The sequence below is a fragment of the Bombina bombina genome, chromosome 3 (genome assembly GCF_027579735.1).
Source record: "Bombina bombina isolate aBomBom1 chromosome 3, aBomBom1.pri, whole genome shotgun sequence".
Taxonomy (NCBI): Eukaryota; Metazoa; Chordata; class Amphibia; order Anura; family Bombinatoridae; genus Bombina; species Bombina bombina.
The window spans coordinates 541,135,640-541,156,582 of record NC_069501.1 but is presented as its reverse complement, the minus strand read 5'-3'; the positions used below and the strand labels follow the sequence as shown (position 1 = coordinate 541,156,582).

At 40.3% G+C, this 20,943-nt stretch overlaps 1 protein-coding gene across 2 annotated transcripts in view; it reads right to left on the bottom strand.

Moving 5' to 3' along the window:
- Positions 1 to 20,943, bottom strand: part of LOC128653621 (uncharacterized) — a 90,102-nt gene that overhangs the window by 15,083 nt on the left and 54,076 nt on the right. For both annotated transcript variants that reach the window (XM_053707013.1, XM_053707012.1), the window contains exon 11: positions 15,071 to 15,207. In XM_053707013.1, coding sequence (XP_053562988.1) covers positions 15,071 to 15,207 — 137 coding nt within the window. The remainder of the gene's footprint in view (positions 1 to 15,070; positions 15,208 to 20,943) is intronic.

Genomic DNA, 20,943 nt, shown 5'->3' with positions numbered 1-20,943 from the left:
TATCTATGGAATGCATGGGTTCAAACGCAACCCCTTGAAGAACACTAAGAACTAGATTCAAGCTCCAGGGTGGAGCAATTGGTCTAAACACAGGCTTAAAGGGACAGTCAACTATAGAATTGTTATTGTTTTAAAAGATAGATAATCCCTTTATTACTCATTCCCCAGTTTTGCATAACCAACACAGTTATATTAATGTACTTTTAACCTTTGTGATTACCTTGTATCTAGGAACCTTCTTCCAGCCCCCTGATCACATGACTGTGACCGTTTATTATCTATTGTCTTAAATAAACTAAAACTAAGAATACCAAGAGAAAAAAGCTAATTTGATGATAAAAGTAAATTGGAAAGTCAATTAAAATTAAAAGTCCTATCTGAATAATGAAAGTTTAATTTATACTTGACTGTCCCTTTAATTCTGGTTAAAGCCTGACAAAAAGACTGAACGTCTGGAACATCTGCCAAACGTTTATGTAACAAAATTGACAAAGCAGAAATGTGTCCCTTTAAGGAACTTGCTGATAACCCTTTCTCCAATCCTTCTTGGAGAAAAGACAGAATCCTGGGAATCCTAACTCTACTCCATGAGTAGCCCTTGGATTCACACCAACAAAGATATTTACGCCATATCTTATGATAGATCTTTCTAGTGACAGGCTTACGTGCCTGAATCAAAGTATCGATGACCAAATCAGAGAATCCCCGCTTAGATAAAATCAAGCGTTCAATCTCCAAGCAGTCAGCTGTAGAGAAATTAGATTTGGATGTTGGAAAGGACCTTGAATGAGAAGGTCCTGTCTCACTGGAAGTTTCCACGGAGGCAGAGAGGACATGTCCCCTAGATCTGCATACCAAATCCTGCGTGGCCACGCAGGCGCGATTAGAATTACTGAAGCTCTCTCCTGTTTGATCCGAGCAATCACCCGGGGAAGGAGAGGAAACGGTGGAAACACATAAGCTAGGTTGAACGACCAAGGCATCTATCAGTTCGGCCTGAGGATCCCTCGACCTGGATCCGTATCTTGGGAGCTTGGCATTCTGTCGATACACCATTAGATCCATCTCCGGTCTGCCCCATCTGAGAATCAGTGAGGCAAATACCTCCGGATGGAGTTCCCACTCCCCCGGATGAAAAGTCTGTCGACTTAGAAAATCCACTTCCCAGTTGTCCACTCTTGGGATGTAGATTGCTGACAGATAACAAGAGTGGGCCTCCGCCCACCGAATTATCTTGGATACTTCTGTCATCGCTAAGGAACTCCTCGTTCTTCCCTGATGTTTGATGTAAGCCACAGTCGCAATGTTGTCCAACTGGAATCTGATGAATTTGGCCGAAGCCAATTGAGGCCACGCCTGAAGCGCATTGAATATTGCTCTCAATTCCAGAATATTGATTGGAAGTAGAGACTCCACCTGAGTCCACACACCCTGAGCCTTCAGGGAATTTCAGACTGCACCCCAGCCTAGTAGACTGGCGTCCGTCGTCACTATCACCCACGAGGGTCTGAGGAAACACGTCCCTTGGGACAGATGATCCAGCGACAACCACCAAAGAAGAGAGTCTCTGGTCTCCTGGTCCAGATTTATCTGAGGAGATAAATTTGTATAATCCCCATTCCACTGACCAAGCATTCACAGCTGCAGTGGTCTGAGATGAAATCGAGCAAACGGAATGATGTCCATTGCCGCCAACATCAATCCAATTGCCTCCATGCACTGAGCCACTGATGGCCAAGGATTGGGCTGAAGAGCTTGGCATGTATTTAGAATTTTTGACTTTCTGACCTCCGTCAGAAAAATCTTCATGTCTATAGAATCTATTAGAGTTCCCAAGAAAAAAAACCTTTGTCTGTGGAATTAGTGAACTCTTTTCTAGATTCACCTTCCATCCGTGAGTTCTCAGAAATGCTAATACTGCATCTGTATGAGATTTTGTTAGATGATAAGTCGATGCCTGAATCAGAATATCGTCCAGATAAGGCGCCACTGCTAGAAGAGACCCTAGAACCTTTGTGAAGATTCTGGGTGCTGTGGCCAACCCGAAGGGAAGAGCCACGAACTGAAAATGTTTGTCCAGGAAGGCAAACCTTAGGTACTGATGATGATCCTTGTGGATAGAAATATGCAGGTATGCATACTTCAAGTCCACGGTAGTCATATATTGACCTTCCTGAATTATTGGTAAAATTGAGCGAATGGTCTCCATCTTGAAGGATGGGACACTGAGAAACTTGTTTAGACTCTTGAGATCTAAAATGGGTCTGAACATTCCCTCTTTTTTGGGAACCACGAAAAGGTTTGAGTAAAACCCCCGCCCCTGCTCTAGTCTTGGAACAGGACGAATTACTCCCATAGTAGAGAGGTCTTCTACACAACGTAAGAACGCCTCTCTTTTTATCTGGTCTACAGACAATCGTGAAAGAAGAAATCTCACCCTTGGGAGAAAACCTTTGAATTCCAGGTGATTTCCAGTGCCCAGGGGTCCTGAACATCTCTTTCCCAAGCCTGGACAAAAAGAGAAAGTCTGCTCCCTACTAGATCCGGTCCCGGATCGGGGGCCGCCCCTTCATGCCGACTTGGTAGTAGCAACGGGCTTCTTGTGTTGTTTACCCTTGTTCCAAGCTTGGTTGGGTTTCCAGACTGACTTGGCCTGATCAAAATTCCCTTCCTGCTTTGTGGAGGAAGAGGAAGAAGAGGGTACTCCTTTAAAATTCCGAAAGGAACAAAAATTATTCTGTTTACCCCTCAATTTAACAGTTTTATCCTGAGGTAGGAGATGACCCTTACCTCCAGTGATGTCAGAAATGATTTCCTTCAAGTCAGGCCCGAATAGGGTCTTACCCTTGAAAGGAATAGCCAAAAGCTTTGACTTAGATGACACATCAGCAGACCAAGACTTTAACCATAACGCTCTAAGCGCCAAAATGGCAAATCCAGCATTCTTAGCCGCCAACTTAGCAATTTGAAAGGCGGCATCTGTGATAAAACAATTAGCCAGCTTGAGAGCCTTAATTCTATCTAAGATATCCTTTAAAGGAGTCTCGGTCTTAAGAGACTCTTCTAAGGCCTCAAACCAAAAGGCTGCCGCAATTGTAACTAGTACAATGCATGCCGTAGGTTGCAAGAGGAAACCCTGATGAATAAACATTTTGTTTAGAAGACCCTCCAATTTCTTATCCATAGGGTCTTTGAAAGCGCAGCTGTCCTCAATAGGAATAGTTGTACGCTTAGCCAGGGTAGATATAGCTCCTTCCACCTTAGGGACTGTTTGCCAGGAGTCCCGAACAGTGTCAGATACAGGATACATTTTCTTGAAATTAGGAGAGGGAGCGAACGGGATACCCGGTCTGTCCCATTCCCTCTTAACAATTTCCGCAATTTTCTTAGGAACCGGAAAAACATCAGTGTAAGCAGGCACCTCTAAGTATTTGTCCATCTTACACAACTTCTCTGGTGGTACCACAATAGGGTCACAGTCATCCAGAGTCGCTAAAACCTCCCTAAGTAAAAGACGGAGGTGTTCAAGCTTAAATTTAAAGGATATGACAACCGAGTCTGTCTGAGGTAACGCACTTCCCGGTTCGGAAAGTTCCCCCTCAGATACAAGATCCCTAACCCCCAATTCAGATCCCTGAGAGGGTACATCGGAAATAGCCAACAACGCATCAGAGTGATCAGCATTCACATTGTCCTCTGTCCTACTGCGTTTACACTGTAACACTGGCAACTTAGATAACACCTCTGTAAGGGTAGTTGACATAACTGCAGCCATATCTTGCAGAGTAAATGAATAAGACGCGGTTGAAGAACCAGGCGTCGCTTGGGTGGGCGTTAAAGGTTGTGACACTTGGGGAGAAGCTGGCGGTACACCCTGATTCCCTTCAGCCTGAGAATCATCTTTACACACACTTTCTTTACATAAAATTTGTGCTTTGCATTGTAAGGCCCTCTCAGTACACGAGGGACAAATAAATCAGAGGGGTTCCACAGTGGCATCTAAACACATAGAACAAGGAGTTTCCTCCTCACTATCCGACATGTTAAACAGACTAGCAGTACTGATAATAGTATTACCTTACTAAATATTGAGCTTTGATTATCCTAAAAAACGAAAAAAATTAAAAACCAAAAAAACTGTACTGCGCCTTTAAATTTAAAAAGCGCAACTATTTTACTGAAACTGCGAAAACGCCTTTTTTTGCCAGAAAAAACTATTTTAATGTGCCTAAAAACGCTCCTTAATATTGCATCCACTTGCAAGATATGCCCAAATACAATATTATCACTCAGAACATAAATTGTATTATTTATTCAGTTTATTGGCCCCTGCACCACGCCACAGCTCTGCTGTGGCGCCTACCTGCCCCCGGAATGAACCTGTTGCCGGATAATTCGTGAAAAGACTTATTGAGTGCAGACAGACATAAGCCTCCAGCCTCTGCTTGCTATGCGATGGCGATGAAGACGGAGCGACGGAGCGCGCGAAAATAGGCCTCGCCCGCCGTGGGCGTACTGTATCTTGACTAGGACCCGCATGGGTCGCAGTGCAAACAAACATGCCTGATAAAATAAAAAATATGTGCCAAGTGTCCTAATGCAGACCAAACGTTAACACTGAGTCCTGCATCCAGCCATACCATTAACCGCTCTAAGTCTCGCAGCGTCCAGCCCAAAAATAAGCCACCAAGGTCTTTATTACTTCTGGCCATAAAATAATTAAATAAATTAATAAAGGGATTTCAAGTACACCATATCCATTTTTCTTAGTGTATACTGCTTACCCCTCCCCATATAAGGGACAATGTCAGCCTGTTCCGATATATCAAGTCTCCCCAGAAAGCAAAAGACTGAACATACCTCAATGCTGCTTGTAGCAAGACACCGTTCTCCACACTGAAGATTTTCTTACACTACCTTCAGCTGCGCTGTGGGAACCATAAGGATCTTAGATAATATTTGCTAAGATCATCAACATCAGGGCAGAAAATAATATGTCTTCACTCCAGCAAGAGACTGGCGATTTCCCCCTGAGAAAAATAGCACTCTCTGGCACAAATTTTAAAATAAAAAACTTCTTGATGGAAGAATCTAAACTAACACCTCACTTTACCTCTTCCTATTACTAACACAGGCAAAGAGAATGACTGGAGGTGGAGGAAGGGAGGAGCTATATATATATACAGCTCTGCTGTGGTGCTCTTTGCCACTTCCTGTTAGCAGGAAGATAAATCCCACAAGTAAAGATGAAATCCGTGGACTCGTCATATCTGTAGAAGAAATAAATACACATGGTAAAATCAAGAGTGGGGTCTATGGTAGAGCTTTGGTGAAGGGACATCTTGTGACCCAACAGACCATTGTCATCTACAGATTGTCCAGTATTTTTTTATAGCTGACAGCTGGCATCCCTAGTTTTTGGGCTTGTACAATTCTATAAGAAATCTCACTAGTACTATGAAGCCCCTGTCCTAATTCTATAAAGGCAGTTTTTAACTTTATAACAATATCTCACAAAGAGGTGGTCCCTGCTTTTAATCCCTTAATGAGAAAATGACAAACAATGTACCCCCTTGAATTCCATTACTGTATGTGGATCAGGAGCCATACTCTTGAACACTATGTGCCTGTAGTAGTGTGTGTAGCAATGTTCTACAAACACCAATTATCATTAACTCTTAAAGGGAAAGCTTGTCCACTTCATTATAGCGCTCTCTACAGAATCCTAGCTTCTCTGAATCATTAACAGAGGAAATTGAGAGATCTCTTCTTAAATTCCATCTTCCTCAGCTCCTTGTAGAACAATGTTACTTGTAACTATTTCAATATTATCAAGGGGAGACAACCCTTTGCTATCAAACGTTTCAATCTGCAGAAGGTGTTTTATTTTCTTATAAGAAATATATGGTTCTTTTAAGGCCTTTAGGGTAGGGCCGCCAATGCTACAGCCCAGAGGCAACACCATTTTGTGTGGCCATCAGCACCACTGAGCAAAAAAGATAACTAAGCACTTGTACCACATTTTTGTAAATTTGAGCAATATGTACAATTAAATTAACAGCAATTAATTTGCTATGTAAATGATTAAATAACATAATTTATGCTTACCTGATAAATTTATTTCTCTTGTGATGTATCGAGTCCACGGATTCATCCTTACTTGTGGGATATTCTCCTCCCCTACAGGAAGTGGCAGAGAGAGCACCCACAGCAGAGCTGTCTATATAGCTCCCCCCTTAGCTCCACCCCCCAGTCATTCGACCGAAGGCTAGGAAGAAAAAGGAGAAACTATAGGGTGCAGTGGTGACTGAAAGTTTAAAAATAAAAATATATATGCCTGTCTTAATAAACAGGGCGGGCCGTGGACTTGATACATCACAAGAGAAATAAATTTATCAGGTAAGCATAAATTATGTTTTCTCTTGTAAGATGTATCGAGTCCACGGATTCATCCTTACTTGTGGGATACCAATACCAAAGCTTTAGGACACAGATGAAGGGAGGGACAAGACAGGGACCTTAAATGGAAGGCACCACTGCTTGTAGAACCTTTCTCCCAAAAATAGCCTCAGAAGAAGCAAAAGTATCAAATTTGGAAAATTTGGAAAAAGTATGAAGCGAAGACCAAGTCGCCGCATTACAAATCTGTTCAACAGAAGCCTCATTTTTAAAAGCCCATGTGGAAGCCACAGCTCTAGAAGAATGAGCAGTAATTCTTTCAGGAGGCTGCTGTCCAGCAGCCTCATAGGCCAAATGGATGATGCTTATCAGCCAAAAGGAAAGAGAGGTAGCCGTAGCCTTTTGACCTCTCCGCTTACCAGAATAAACAACAAACAATGAAGATGTTTGACGGAAATCTTTAGTTGCTTGTAAGTAGAACTTTAAAGCACAAACCACATCAAGATTGTGCAATAGACGTTCCTTCTTTGAAGAAGGATTAGGACACAGTGAAGGAACAACAATCTCTTGATTGATATTCTTATTAGAAACAACCTTAGGAAGAAACCCAGGTTTGGTACGCAAAACCACCGTATCTGCATGGAAAATAAGATAAGGGGAATCCCACTGTAAAGCAGATAGCTCAGAAACTCTTCGAGCCGAAGAGATAGCTACTAAAAACAAAACTTTCCAAGATAGAAGCTTAATATCTATGGAATGCATAGGTTCAAACGGAACCACTTGAAGAACTTTAAGAACTAAATTCAAACTCAATGGCGGAGCAACAGGTTTAAACACAGGCTTAATTCTGACCAAAGCCTGACTAAATGCTTGAACGTCTGGGACATCTGCCAGACGTTTGTGTAGTAAAATAGACAAAGCAGATATTTGCCCTTTTAGAGAACTAGCTGATAATCTCTTCTCCAAACCTTCTTGGAGAAAAGACAATATTCTAGGAATCCTAATGTTACTCCGCGAGTAACCTTTGGATTCACACCAATAAAGATATTTGCGCCAAATCTTATGATAGATCTTCCTGGTGACAGGCTTTCTAGCCAGAATCAGGGTATCAATGACCGACTCAGAGAAACCACGCTTTGATAGAATCAGGCGTTCAATCTCCAAGCAGTCAGACGCAGAGAAAACTAGATTTGGATGCGTGAAAGGACCTTGGATTAGAAGGTCCCGCCTCATTGGCAGAGTCCACGGTGGAACCGAGGACATGTCCACTAGGTCTGCATACTAAGTCCTGCGTGGCCACGCAGGTGCTATCAGAATCACTGAAGCTCTCTCCTGCTTGATTCTGGCAACCAGAAGTGGGAGGAGAGGAAACGGTGGAAATACATAGGCCAGATTGAAGGACCAAGGCACTGCTAGAGCATCTATCAGCACCGCCTTGGGATCCCGGGACCTGGAACCGTAACAAGGAAGTTTGGCATTCTGACGGGACGCCAACAGATCCAATTCTGGTGTGCCCCATAGCTGAATCAGCTGAGCAAATACCTCCGGATGGAGTTCCCACTCCCCCGGATGAAAAGTCTGACGACTTAGGAAATCCACCTCCCAGTTCTCTACTCCTGGGATGTAGATTGCTGAGAGATGGCAAGAGTGATCCTCTGCCCATCGGATTATTTTGGTTACCTCCATCATCGCTAGAGAACTCCTTGTTCCTCCTTGATGATTGATATAAACTACAGTCGTGATGTTGTCTGATGAATTTGGCCGCAGCAAGCTGAGGCCACGCCTGAAGTGCATTGAATATCACTCTCAGTTCTAGAATGTTTATCGGAAGAAGAGATTCCTCCTGAGACCATAAGCCCTGTGCTTTCAGGGAGTTCCAGACTGCACCCCAGCCTAGCAGGCTGGCATCTGTCGTTACAATGAGCCACTCTGGCCTGCGGAAGTACATTCCCTGAGACAGGTAGTCCTGAGACAACCACCAGAGAAGAGAATCTCCGGTCTCCTGGTCCAGATGCTGTTGAGGAGATAAATCTGCATAATCCCCATTCCATTGTTTGAGCATGCATAGTTGCAGTGGTCTGAGGTGTAGGCGGGCAAAAGGAACTATGTCCATTGCCGCTACAATGAGTCTGATTACCCCCATACACTGAGCCACTAATGGCCGAGGAATGGAATGAAGAGCTCGGCAAGAGGTTAAGAGTTTTGATTTTCTGACCTCCGTCAGAAATATTTTCATTTCTACCGAATCTATCAGAATCTCTAGAAAGGAAACTCTTGTAAGAGGGAAGAGAGAACTCTTTTACATGTTCACCTTCCACCCGTGAGATCTCAGAAAAGCCAACACAATGTCCGTGTGAGACTTGGCTAGCTGGAAAAACGACGCCTGAATTAAGATGTCGTCTAGATAAGGCGCCACTGCTATGCCCCGTGGTCGTAGAACCGCCAGAAGGGACCCTAGCACCTTTGTGAAAATTCTTGGAGCCGTGGCCAACCCGAAGGGAAGGGCCACAAACTGGTAATGCCTGAATAGAAAGGCGAATCTGAGAAATTGATGATGATTTCTGTGAATAGGGATGTATAGATACGCATCCTTTAAGTCCACGGTAGTCATATATTGACCCTCCTGGATCAGAGGTAGAATAGTTCGAATAGTCTCCATCTTGAATGATGGAACTTTGAGGAACTTGTTTAGAATTTTGAGATCCAAGATTAGTCTGAAAGTTCCCTCTTTTTTGGGAACCACAAACAGGTTTGAGTAGAACCCTAGCCCCTGTTCCTCTTTTGGGACTGGGCGGGTCACCCCCATAGTATGTAAATCTTCTACACGGCGTAAGAACACCTCTCTCTTTGTCTGGATTACAGACAGTCGAGAAATGTGAAATCTCCCCCTTGGAAGGGAGTCTTTGAATTCCAGAAGATATCCTTGGGACACAATTTCTAAAGCCCAGGGATCGTGAACATCTCTTGCCCAAGCCTGAGCGAAGAGAGAGAGTATGCCCCCTACTAGATCCGGTCCCGGATTGGGGGCTACCCCTTCATGCTGTCTTAGAGGCAGCTGCAGGCTTCTTGGCCTGTTTACCCTTGTTCCAAGCCTGGTTAGATCTCCAGACTGACTTGGATTGGGCAAAATTCCCCTCTTGCTTTGAAGCAGAGGAAGCAGAAGCGGGACCACTCTTAAAGTTCCGAAAGGAACGAAAATTATTTTGTTTGGTCCTCATCTTATTTGATCTATCCTGAGGAAGGGTATGACCTTTCCCTCCAGTGATGTCTGAAATAATCTCTTTCAGTTCAGGCCCGAATAGGGTCTTTCCTTTGAAAGGGATGTTCTAAAATCTAGATTTAGATGACACATCAGCAGAGCAGGACTTAAGCCATAACGCCCTGCGTGCTAAAATGGCAAAACCTGAATTCTTTGCCGCTAATTTAGCCAGTTGAAATGCGGCATCAGTAATAAAAGAATTAGCCAATTTAAGGGCCTTAATTCTGTCCATAATCTCCTCTAATGGAGTCTCCATCTGAAGAGCCTCTTCTAGAGCCTCAAACCAGAAAGCAGCTGCAGTAGTTACAGGAACAATGCACGCAATAGGTTGGAGAGAAAAACCCTGATGAACAAAAATTTTCTTCAGGAGACCCTCTAATTTTTTATCCATAGGATCTTTGAAAGCACAACTGTCTTCGATAGGTATAGTTGTATGCTTAGACAGAGTAGAAATAGCTCCCTCCACCTTAGGAACTGTCTGCCATGAGTTCCGCATGGTGTCAGATATGGGAAACATTTTCTTAAAAACAAGAGGGGGAGAGAACAGAATACCTGGTCTATCCCACTCCTTAGTAATAATATTCACAATCCTCTTAGGGACTGGAAAAACATCAGTGTAAACAGGAACCTCCAAGTATTTATCCATTTTACACAATTACTCTGGAACCACTATAGGGTCACAATCATCTAGAGTCGCTAATACCTCCTTGAGCAATAAGTGGAGGTGTTCAAGCTTAAAATTAAAGGCCGTCATATCAGAATCTGTCTGAGGAAGCATCTTTCCTGAATCAGAAATTTCTCCCTCAGATAACAAATCCCTCACCCCTACTTCAGAGCATTGTGAGGGCATATCAGATACGGCTACTAAAGCGTGAGACGGCTCAACATTTCCTAAACCCAGAGCTGTCCCGCTTTCCTTGTAAACCAGGCAGTTTAGATAAAACCTCTGTGAGGGTTGTATTCATAACTGTGGCCATATCCTGTAAAGTAAAAGAATTTGATGCACTAGAGATACTTGGCGTCACTTGAGCGGGCGTTACTGGTTGTGACACTTGGGGAGAGCTAGATGGCGAACCCTCATTTACTTCTGACTGAGAATCATCTATTGCTCTATTTTTAAGTGCTAATATATGTTCTTTCTAGTTAATAGACATATCAGTACAATTGGGACACATACTAAGAGGGGGTTCCACAATGGCTTCCAAACATATTGAACAAGGATTTTCCTTGGTGTCAGACATGTTAAACAGGCTAGTAATGTAACAAGCAAGCTTGGAAAACACTGTAATCAAAGTAAATAACACTTCGAATTAAAACAGTACTGTGCCTTTAAGAGAAAAAAAGTTGCACAAATTCTGCAAAACAGTGTAAAAAAGCAGTAAACTTAACAAAATTTTTACAGTAGCATCATAAAGACTTAGTGACTTTGCACAGCTATGCAAATAAACAATTAACCTCTTAAAGGCAAAACCAGATTGAAAAATACTTTCAGCACCTTGCCACAGCTCTGCTGTGGCTCCTATCTGCCCTTCAGAATGATTTGTGGGGGAAAAAACTTCTTTTACAGCCCTCAAACACAGCAGGAACCTCAGGAGAAGCAGTTAGATGTCTCTGAGGAAAAGAAACTGCGCAACTGAGGCGTGAAAATAGGCCCCTCCCACCTCACTCGATGTTTTGAGGCCTATCAAACAAACACCAGAGTGTCTCTTAATTAACCATGTGGGTTAAAAAAACAACAAAAAACAAGCCACAATGACCCCTTTAGTCCCTTAAAAAAAAAAAATTATAATTGCATCATTCACTGAATAAACAAAAACGTTTTTTTGTTTTTTTTTAACAGTGTCACCAGTAACTAATGAGACCTTCAAGCAAGCTGAAATTCCTATCAAAGAGTATGAATACAGCTTACCCTTCCCTCATGGGAATAATGCCAGCCTTTTCTAGAATTAACACAGTCTGTCTAGAAAAAAATAGACTGAACATACCTTAATGCAGTTTAGCCTGCAAACTGTTCCCCCAACTGAAGTTTTTCCTGTACTCTTCAGCCCTTGTGAGAACAGCAGTGGATCTTAGTTAAAAAATGCTAAGATCATCATCCTACTTGCAGAAATCTTCATCCCTTTTCTGCCAGAGAGTAAAAAGTACACACCGGTACCATTTAAAATAACAAACTTTTTTTTTTTTTTTTTTCCTTAAATAGTTTTATTAAGATTCACGGTAAGGCATACAATAGTGAAATATCAATACATATTATACAAATAAATGATTCCAAGATAGCAAGTTATAAACATTTGTGAGATCAAACAAGTAAGCTATGCCTATCAGACTATATACCCTCTAAAGAGCTATAAGGCCACTCTTGGACCTTGAAAAGATATAAAGATAATCAGTAGAGAAGGTAACTGAAAACAGTACAAGACCACTCATGGGTCTCAATTAGCGAATCTTATTTTTTGTTTTAAGGGAAGGGATTATGAAGTAGACAAACATATAAACAAATGGTAAAAATTGTATACATGTTCCATACTTATGGTCTAGTACAGGTGAAAACTAGATAATGACAATATATGGGTATGACACATTTATAGTCTATTACAAATAGAAATTAGCTTTATGGCATTCCAAAATATAAAAACCTCATTTTTCTGTCTTTTTGTTCAGAACCAGCTGGGCCTCTCTTGGACCCCTGAACCCTTATGGAGATAAACAACAAAGGGTGGAAGACATGAGACCACTTTTGGGCCTTTATAAAACTAAACATAGACATATATAAAATTAGTTAAATTACATGTGGGTTGAACTGAAATTTCAACAGACAGGAGAGCATACATCATAGTTATAGTCTAGCATACAGAAAACTCAATTTATAACAGGCAAAGGGTGTGACACATACTATTATCAACTAGCACTAACATCTGGGCTGAATTGGTGTACAAGGGGTACATGTAATAAAATTAAGTAGGGTTACTGATTGCAGTATATAATTAAGTCCTAGCAGACTGTGGTATTAATTACCAGGCACAAAGATGCTGGGCCTTTAGGAACTTATATGGCCATAATTTATTGCCCACACCTCCAGAGGGGGGTGAGAGAGGTCTATGAGGCTTTGTAAGACAATAGTCTGTGGGGTGTTATATTATTCTAACGGTGTGACACAGTCTAACTAATATGGAATGCTATAACACTGCAGCATATAATATAGTGCAACATAATGGGAAATCATAATACAGTTCTTTCAAATAGCCATCTATTACATCTCTAAGTATCCCTGCTTATGACTCATTATTTGCCTAATTAAAATAACAAGCATCTGTATATGAAAACAAGCTCCCTAGTAAAAGCAAACAGGTATGAACCAAAATCCCATAAACCCACCTTCTGAACATAAACTAAAATTACACCAAAGTATAAATATATAGTGGGCAAATGTAAGCAGTATGCAATGTATAACCGTAAGCCAAACTATAAGTCTTGAAGCTAAGTAGGGGTTTTCCCAGGAAGGTCCGATATTATGTCCACATTAATACACCGTTAAGAGTTTTGTTCAGCCTATACCTATTCTGCAGGCTAAGCAACTCACAGTAACAGCATTTCGGACGGCAGATGCCTCAGTTGGAAACCGCAAGGGTCTTACTCCAGTGCTAACTTGCGTGGATTGTAACAGGCAATGTGAGGAAAGTTGTAAACCCAGTGTCCGTTCACCTCTCAGGGCTTTAACCCCAGCAGGTGGGTTGCATATTTGAGCGTGCTTCAACATGACTGCCAAATGAATGGATTTGTGAGCTGAGCGGCATGTAGTGTTGGAATCCATTTCCCCTGTCAGAGGCGAGATGTAGTTTAGCGCCATGTGGTCAGCGACTCTCTGGTTAGCCCTATCGACCTTCTCTTTACTTGTATTGGCAGCATAATCAGGAATAACGGTCCGCCCAGACAAACACATGTCCCCATCTCCTTGTTTTTGCGGGCCATTATATAATGCAGGCAGCTGATGCTGGGGCCCCAAAGCGCTGCATCTACCTTCTTTCATCGGAGAGTGGGCTGTTTGTAGATCAGCCTTGTCGACCTCAGGTTTAATAAAGGCCATTCGTAACTGTTCTATACATTCAGCCTGAAAAGCATCAAAGAGGCTACACAGCTCCTCTACAAGACATATAGCCGGCTTCATGCTGGAGCAATTGATCTCTGGTATACACCACAGGATATTGTAGGTAGTAGCGAAATATCTGGGTGACAGTAGAGTTAGTGCGTATCCCACTCCACAATAACACCGTTACCTATAAATACATATGTCCATGGGTGAAAAAGACGGTTACTGCCATAGCTTTTCAGCAGCTACGTATCAATAGATCTAGACAGCACACACGGCTGTTATTCCTGACACATCAGGACTCAGGGAGGGTAAATGAGGAGCCAGGTCTGTTACTAGGCCTCCGCTGCGTTCCTCATCTATTCCGGTCTGCTTGGCTGGAATTCAAAGTCAAAAAGCACAGAAATCCGTTTTTCAGATATTAATCTGCAGGACAGTTGTGATTCCCGGCTTGGATTGTAAGTTTGTGAAGCGATAGGCAACGGATCTATCAGCTCCCGGATTCAGCTAAAGTTAAAAGCAGCCATCTTGGTCGATGTTCGGACCCGCCCCCCAAAATAACAAACTTTTGCTTGAGAAAATAAAAAACTAACATTTTTGTCACCACACTCCTCTTGCCCTTCCTAGCAGTTAAGCAGACAGAGAGAATGACTGGGGGGTGGAGCTAAGGGGGGAGCTATATAGACAGCTCTGCTGTGGGTGCTCTCTCTGCCACTTCCTGTAGGGGAGGAGAATATCCCACAAGTAAGGATGAATCAGTGGACTCGATACATCTTACAAGAGAAAAATGTGATTATAATCCAATTTTACTTTACATCTTTATCTTTAGGATAAGTGTTAGCATAATGTTAGTGATGGGCCCTATTAACAAAAACATTTTGGAGCTCCTGATTTATAATGTTCAGTCTAGTGCTCCAGTTTCCATCCTAATTTTCTTGACTTCTACTTCTTGATCATTTCAAAGCCAGTTACAGATGTATCAGTAAAAATACCCCCAAAAACAATTGAAGGTGTTAATTAGGTTGATCACATATCTCAAAAGGAGAATAAGCAAAATGCTTACACTTTAGCTGACATTTATCAGTAGTATAAACTATAGATATCAAGCATATCAAGCAATATCAAGATATTCAGAAAAAAAACAACCATACAATTTAAAAAGTGTATCATCTTATATTAGATGTTTGTTTGGGCAATTATCTAAAATGTTTATTTCACTTATTACATAATAACAAAATTCCAACAGAATAAGGTCAATCAGATTGTCATTCAGGATAGTGACCATTTGTTGTGCATTTCTAGAGTTATGACCTATGTCTACTTACCAGTCCCAAGACAAACAATTGTGATATCTACAGACTGCACCAATGTCTTGATTTCTGAGGGGGAATAAGTATCACACTGGGCATCACTGCATCCAGCAGCAAAGCTGACCTGCACTGGAAGGATTCCAATACCATTCCTAAAAACATATAATAGTCATTAAAGGGGCAGTAACCACTTTGAGAATTTAATAGAAAAAAATGCTAATTATGCATAATAAATCAATTTTGCAATATATTTGTATTACTTGTTTTGCCCCCTTTTCCTGTTATGTAAGTTTAAAAATCAGGTATTTTCCAGTCCTGAAAACTAAGCTCATGGCCGTGTTCAAATGCCAAACCTTTCCACATTCCTGTCCCTAGTTTGCAGTTTGTATCTTCTCATTTTGACTGCAACCAAATAAAGGAGATTTTTTTTACGCAATCACACTGGAAAGCCCTGTTATTTCCACAATCAAGTCCAGATTGTCTCCTCCATATAAGGAAAGTGGTGTGTGAAGTTTAATCATAGGAAAACAATTGCAGCACAGAAGGTGTTAATCTGTTATCTGCTGATATGTTCATTTATTAGAAGACCACAGAAAAATGTTGTAATTATACAGGGTTTTCTGTCCCTTTAACTTAATTCACATAGTGGGCTGGTGAGTATGATAAACTATAGTTAACCACAAACAGGGAAGTTTAGATTCCATTTCTGTATTTTAAAGGGAACTCGTTTTATGCCTTTAAAGCAAACCATATTTAATCCAAATGATCAACAGATCTGCAAGCTGCATTCAAAGGTCTCAACAAAAAGCACCAAACCATCATAACTCCTACACTTGGGCTCTATTTGTCTGCCCCTCAGCCCATGCTTTACGTGGCAGAGTTCCTTTATGTGCTTCCTCCATTCTCTTCACTTAGCATGAAAAATACTCCCAACCTGGTTCCACATATAGCCTTACATTTTTATTTACAGTCTACTTTGTCAATTTATTTCCCTAAAACAACTTCACATCTTCTAGCAGCAATCTAAGCGATCAGCAAGACATGAAGACACATCAGTGATGACCAGTGCGGAGAAGTCAATCTCTGGAATGCCTCTTGTTGAGGATACATTGGCCTAAATTACAACTGGACACCACGCAAAGTTAAATCAATAGCACCCCTATTCTTGCACTTGTATTACAAGTTGAAAGTAAAAAGTTTGCTCATGAGTGAAAGACTCAGGCACAATAACATCTGGAAGTTGGATAGCATGACCACGTTAACTCCCTTTCCCCAAAGCCTCTTCTGGATTTTACTCGCACATGAACCGAAAGGTGCACTAGGCCAACTGTACTAAAGTCAAAGGTGCATTAAGAAATATTTTAAATACATTTGTTCTTCACTTAGAAGATGATATATTTTAAATAAATAAATAAATAAATATATATATATATATATATATATATATATATATATATATATATATATATATATATATATATATAAAAAATTTGTTACAGGTGCACACTTGGCACTTTTATTAATAATGATCACTTGTGCAAAGCGAGTAATTCCAAGAAAGTGGAAATCTCATAGCTCTCCCACCCTCGAGGAATGGAATTCCCAAATGGCGGAAACTTTGTTGTTAGAGAGGTACCACTATCTGAAAACCCATAACTTGGTAATGCATGAACTAATTTTGGCTATGTGGCATGGCACAATATAATTTTTTTTTTTTTTTTTTTTTCTCTCTCTCTCTCTCTCTTCTTCCCTTGTCCCTTCTTTCCCCGTATGTCTTTCCCATTCTTCATAATACATCCTACCAGCTCTAGACTAGGCAGTAATGACAATAATCTAAAATGAATATGTTTATATATAAGATGGTTCCCTTCTGGAGGACTTCCTCTAGAACGGAAAAATATATGACGAAGTATGTATAACGCTCTTCTAAGCTTTGTAATACATTTGTATATGCCTTAATAGCTTGTGTACAATCAAAAATGTTGAAAAGGAGTCGTATGTATATTTTCTGTACTTTTTTCTCTTACAGCTTTGTTAACATTGTATTGAAATACTTCAATAAAGCTTTTTGGAAAAAAAAAAAAAAAAAAAAAAAAAAAAAATTGTTACAGGTAAAGTCAGAAATCTGGGTAATCCTAGGATTACCCGGGTAAACCTGACATTACACAACCGGATGTGGGTAATGCCGGATGTAATGTAATTCCCCCATCTACACTATTTTTTTTGCCTCTACCTTGGGGGTTTAAGGAAGGCACCCTGCCAATCCTCTGGCATCCATCCCAAGTGAACCTTGGGGAATGAGGTTTACAAGGGGGGCTTTACCTTCCTGGAATCTTCCAGGCGGAGGCAAAAAAGTAGTAGTCAAGATGTGTGAATTACAGTGCATCGTATATATGTTTGATGCAGTGACTCAATGCACTCTGAGAAGATTTATGTTACATCAGTCTTTTCTAAGGATTACCCAATTTCTTACTTTACCTGCAACATATATTATATTATATTATATATATATTTAAAAAGATAATTTTCTTCAAAATATTGGAAGACTACAAGTGCATTACAAAGTGAAGAACAAAGGTTTTAAAGTATCACTAAAAAAATCACTTTGTGTGTGTGTGTGTGTGTGTATATGTATATATATGTATATATATATATATATATATATATATATATATATATATATATATATATATATATATATATATATATATATATATATATATATATATATATATATATCAGTGATGTGCAGTCACTAGAGGCAGGTGAGGCAGTGCTTCACCTCTCATATGGGCAAAAATATATATTTTTTTATTGGCTTTAAAAAAAAAATTGTAATTTTTTTCCCACCATTTTTTTCTCTCACAGCTATATGTTGTGCAATGAAGAGGCACAAGCAGGTCTGCCCACCATTACACAACATGCTGCACCACCTACTGGATGCAAGTGGTTAAGATCATTGCATAGCCCATTAACTGCTTATTTGAGGCAGTCCTATTTGGGCTGAACCAATCCAGCGAGAGGCATTAGTAAGTGGAACATAGGGTTGGGGCTGGATGTTAAATCATATAAAACAAAACAAAAACGGAAAAAAACAACTTTCATATATTTTGTTGCTGTCCTGTGAACCTGCTAGCTTTGCTAAAGTGAAAAAGAGAGTTCTGTTCTTCCCCTCTAAGTGCAGTGTAATGTGCCACTGTCACTTCCTGAATCCTTATATAGAGCGGCAGAGAGAGCAGTGTTTCAGCCACATCTTATTAAAGTAAGATTTTACTGAAAGGGATTCTGTTAGTGAAAATGATAATTTAATGAATGTGGTTTAGTGTTTTTTTACTCTTTTACAGCAGGGTCGTTTTTGTATTTTGTTTACTCAAACTTTACACCCACTAACTTAGCAGCTTGCCTCTGTACTTCACACTAAATTATAGACTAATTTTCTGAACTCTATGTAGCTCTGCTGTTTTATTACTTAAAAATGCAGTGGTCCCTCTCCCCCCCTTGTGTGTGTGTGTGTGTGTGTGTGTGTCTCTCTCTATCTATCCATCTCTCTCCTTATGTGTTGTTCTCCCCCATGGTCTCTTTCTCAATCTGTCTCTCTTCCTCCCCCTCTGACTCTCATCCCTTATGTAATGAAAGAATCTATAAGCATAATTTGCAGCATTAAAGTAAAAAGTATGTTTTAAACATATTTTAATGGGCATGGATTTCTAGATCTCATAATCAGAGCAAGCATTGTGTTATCTGGCAAGAGTTTCTGTTACAATCCTTTTAGACTAAAATCAGATGTTTACTAAGTTGACCAGTTTTCCAAGACACCATTTAAAGGGACATGAAACCCATATGAAACCCATATGCAAATTTAAATAACTTTCCAATTTACATCTAATATCTAATTTTCTTCATTCTTTTGATGTCCTTTGTTTAAAATCATATCTAAATATGCTCAGTAGCTGCTGATTGGTGGCTGCACATAGATACCTCATGTGATTGGCTCACCCATGTGCATTGCTATTTCTTCAACAAAGGATATCTAAAGAATGAAGGCGTATCCTGCCACTGCCTCACCAGCCTCTGACGTCACTGCACGTCACATATATATATATATATATATATATATATATATATATATATATATATATATATATATATATATATATATACACACACACACATTATATATACACACACATACACACACATATACATACATACATACATACATACATAACATATACATATAAACTGTACAACTTGATTGAAAATCAAACTGAAACTTCTAGGTGGAGGGAAGTAAAAATAAAAAAAAATGAAATAATATGGTTGCACAAGTGTGCACACCCTCTTATAACTGGGGGATGTAACTGTGTTTAGAATTGAGCAATCACATTCAAAATCATGTTAACTAGGAGTCAGTACACACCTGCCATCATTTAAAGTGCCTCTGATTAGCCCCAAATAAAGTTCAGCTGTTCTAGTAGGTCTTTCCTGACATTTTCTTAGTCGCAACCTACAGCAAAAGCCATGGTTCGCAGAGAGCTTCCAAAGCATCAGAGGGATCTCATTGTTAAAAGGTATCAGTCAGGAGAACGATACAAAAGAATTTCCAAGGCATTATATATACCATTGAACACAGTGAAGACAGTCATCATCAAGTGGAGAAAATATGGCGCAACAGTAACATTACCAAGAACTGGACGTCCCTCCAAAATTGATGAAAAGACGAGAAGAAAACTTGTCTGGGAGGCTGCCAAAAGGCCTACAGCACCATTAAAGGAGCTGCAGGAATATCTGGCAAGTACTGGCTGTGTGGCGCATGTGACAACAATCGCCCGTATTCTTCATATGTCTGGGCTATGGGGTAGAGTGGCAAGACGGAAGCCTTTTCTTACAAAAAAAACATCCAAGCCCAGCTAAATTTTGCAAAAACACATCTGAAGTCTGCCAAAAGCATGTTGCAAAAGGTGTTCTGGTTTGATGAAACCAAGATTAAACTTTTTGGCCATAATTCCAAAAGATATATTTCGGCGCAAAAACAACACTGCATATAACCAAAAGAACACCATACCCACAGTGAAGCATTTTGGTGGCAGCATCATGCTTTGGGGCTGTTTTTCTTCAGCTGGAACTGGGGCCTTAGTCAAGGTAGACGGAATTATGAACAGTTCCAAATACCAGACAATATTGGCACAAAACTTTCAGGCTTCTGCTAGAAAGCTGAACATGAAGAGGAACTTCATCTTTCAGCATGACAACACCCCAAAGCATACATCTAAATCAACAAAGGAATGGCTTCACCAGAAGGAGATAAAAGTTTTGGAATGGCCCAGTCAGAGCCCAGACCTGAATTCAATCGAAAATCTGTGGGGTGATCATAAGTGGGCTGTGCACAAGAGATGCCCTCACAATCTGACAGATTTGGAGTGTTTTTGCAAAGAAGAGTAGGCAAATCTTGCCAAGTCAAGATGTGCCATGCTGAAAAACTCATACCCAAAAAGACTGAGTGCTGTAATAAAATCAAAGGGTGCTTCAACAAAGTATTAGTTTAAGGGTGTGCACACTTATGCAACCATATTATTTTAGTTTTTTATATCCACTTCCCTCCACCTAAAATATTTTAGTTTGTTTTGCAATATATATATATATATATATATATATATATATATATATATATATATATATATATATAATGGAGGTGAAGGAGTCACTCACAGGGTCTAGTTTCCAACTAACAATGTATAATAAAATACATTGGAATTTGGAAACAAGACCCTGTGAGTGACTCCTTCTTCACCGCCGTTGTATTTACTCGTGGAGTGCACCCAGGGAAACGTGGGCAGCTTGTGCCTTAGATTTATATTTTCACCAGGGTGTTACTGCCTTCATCTACA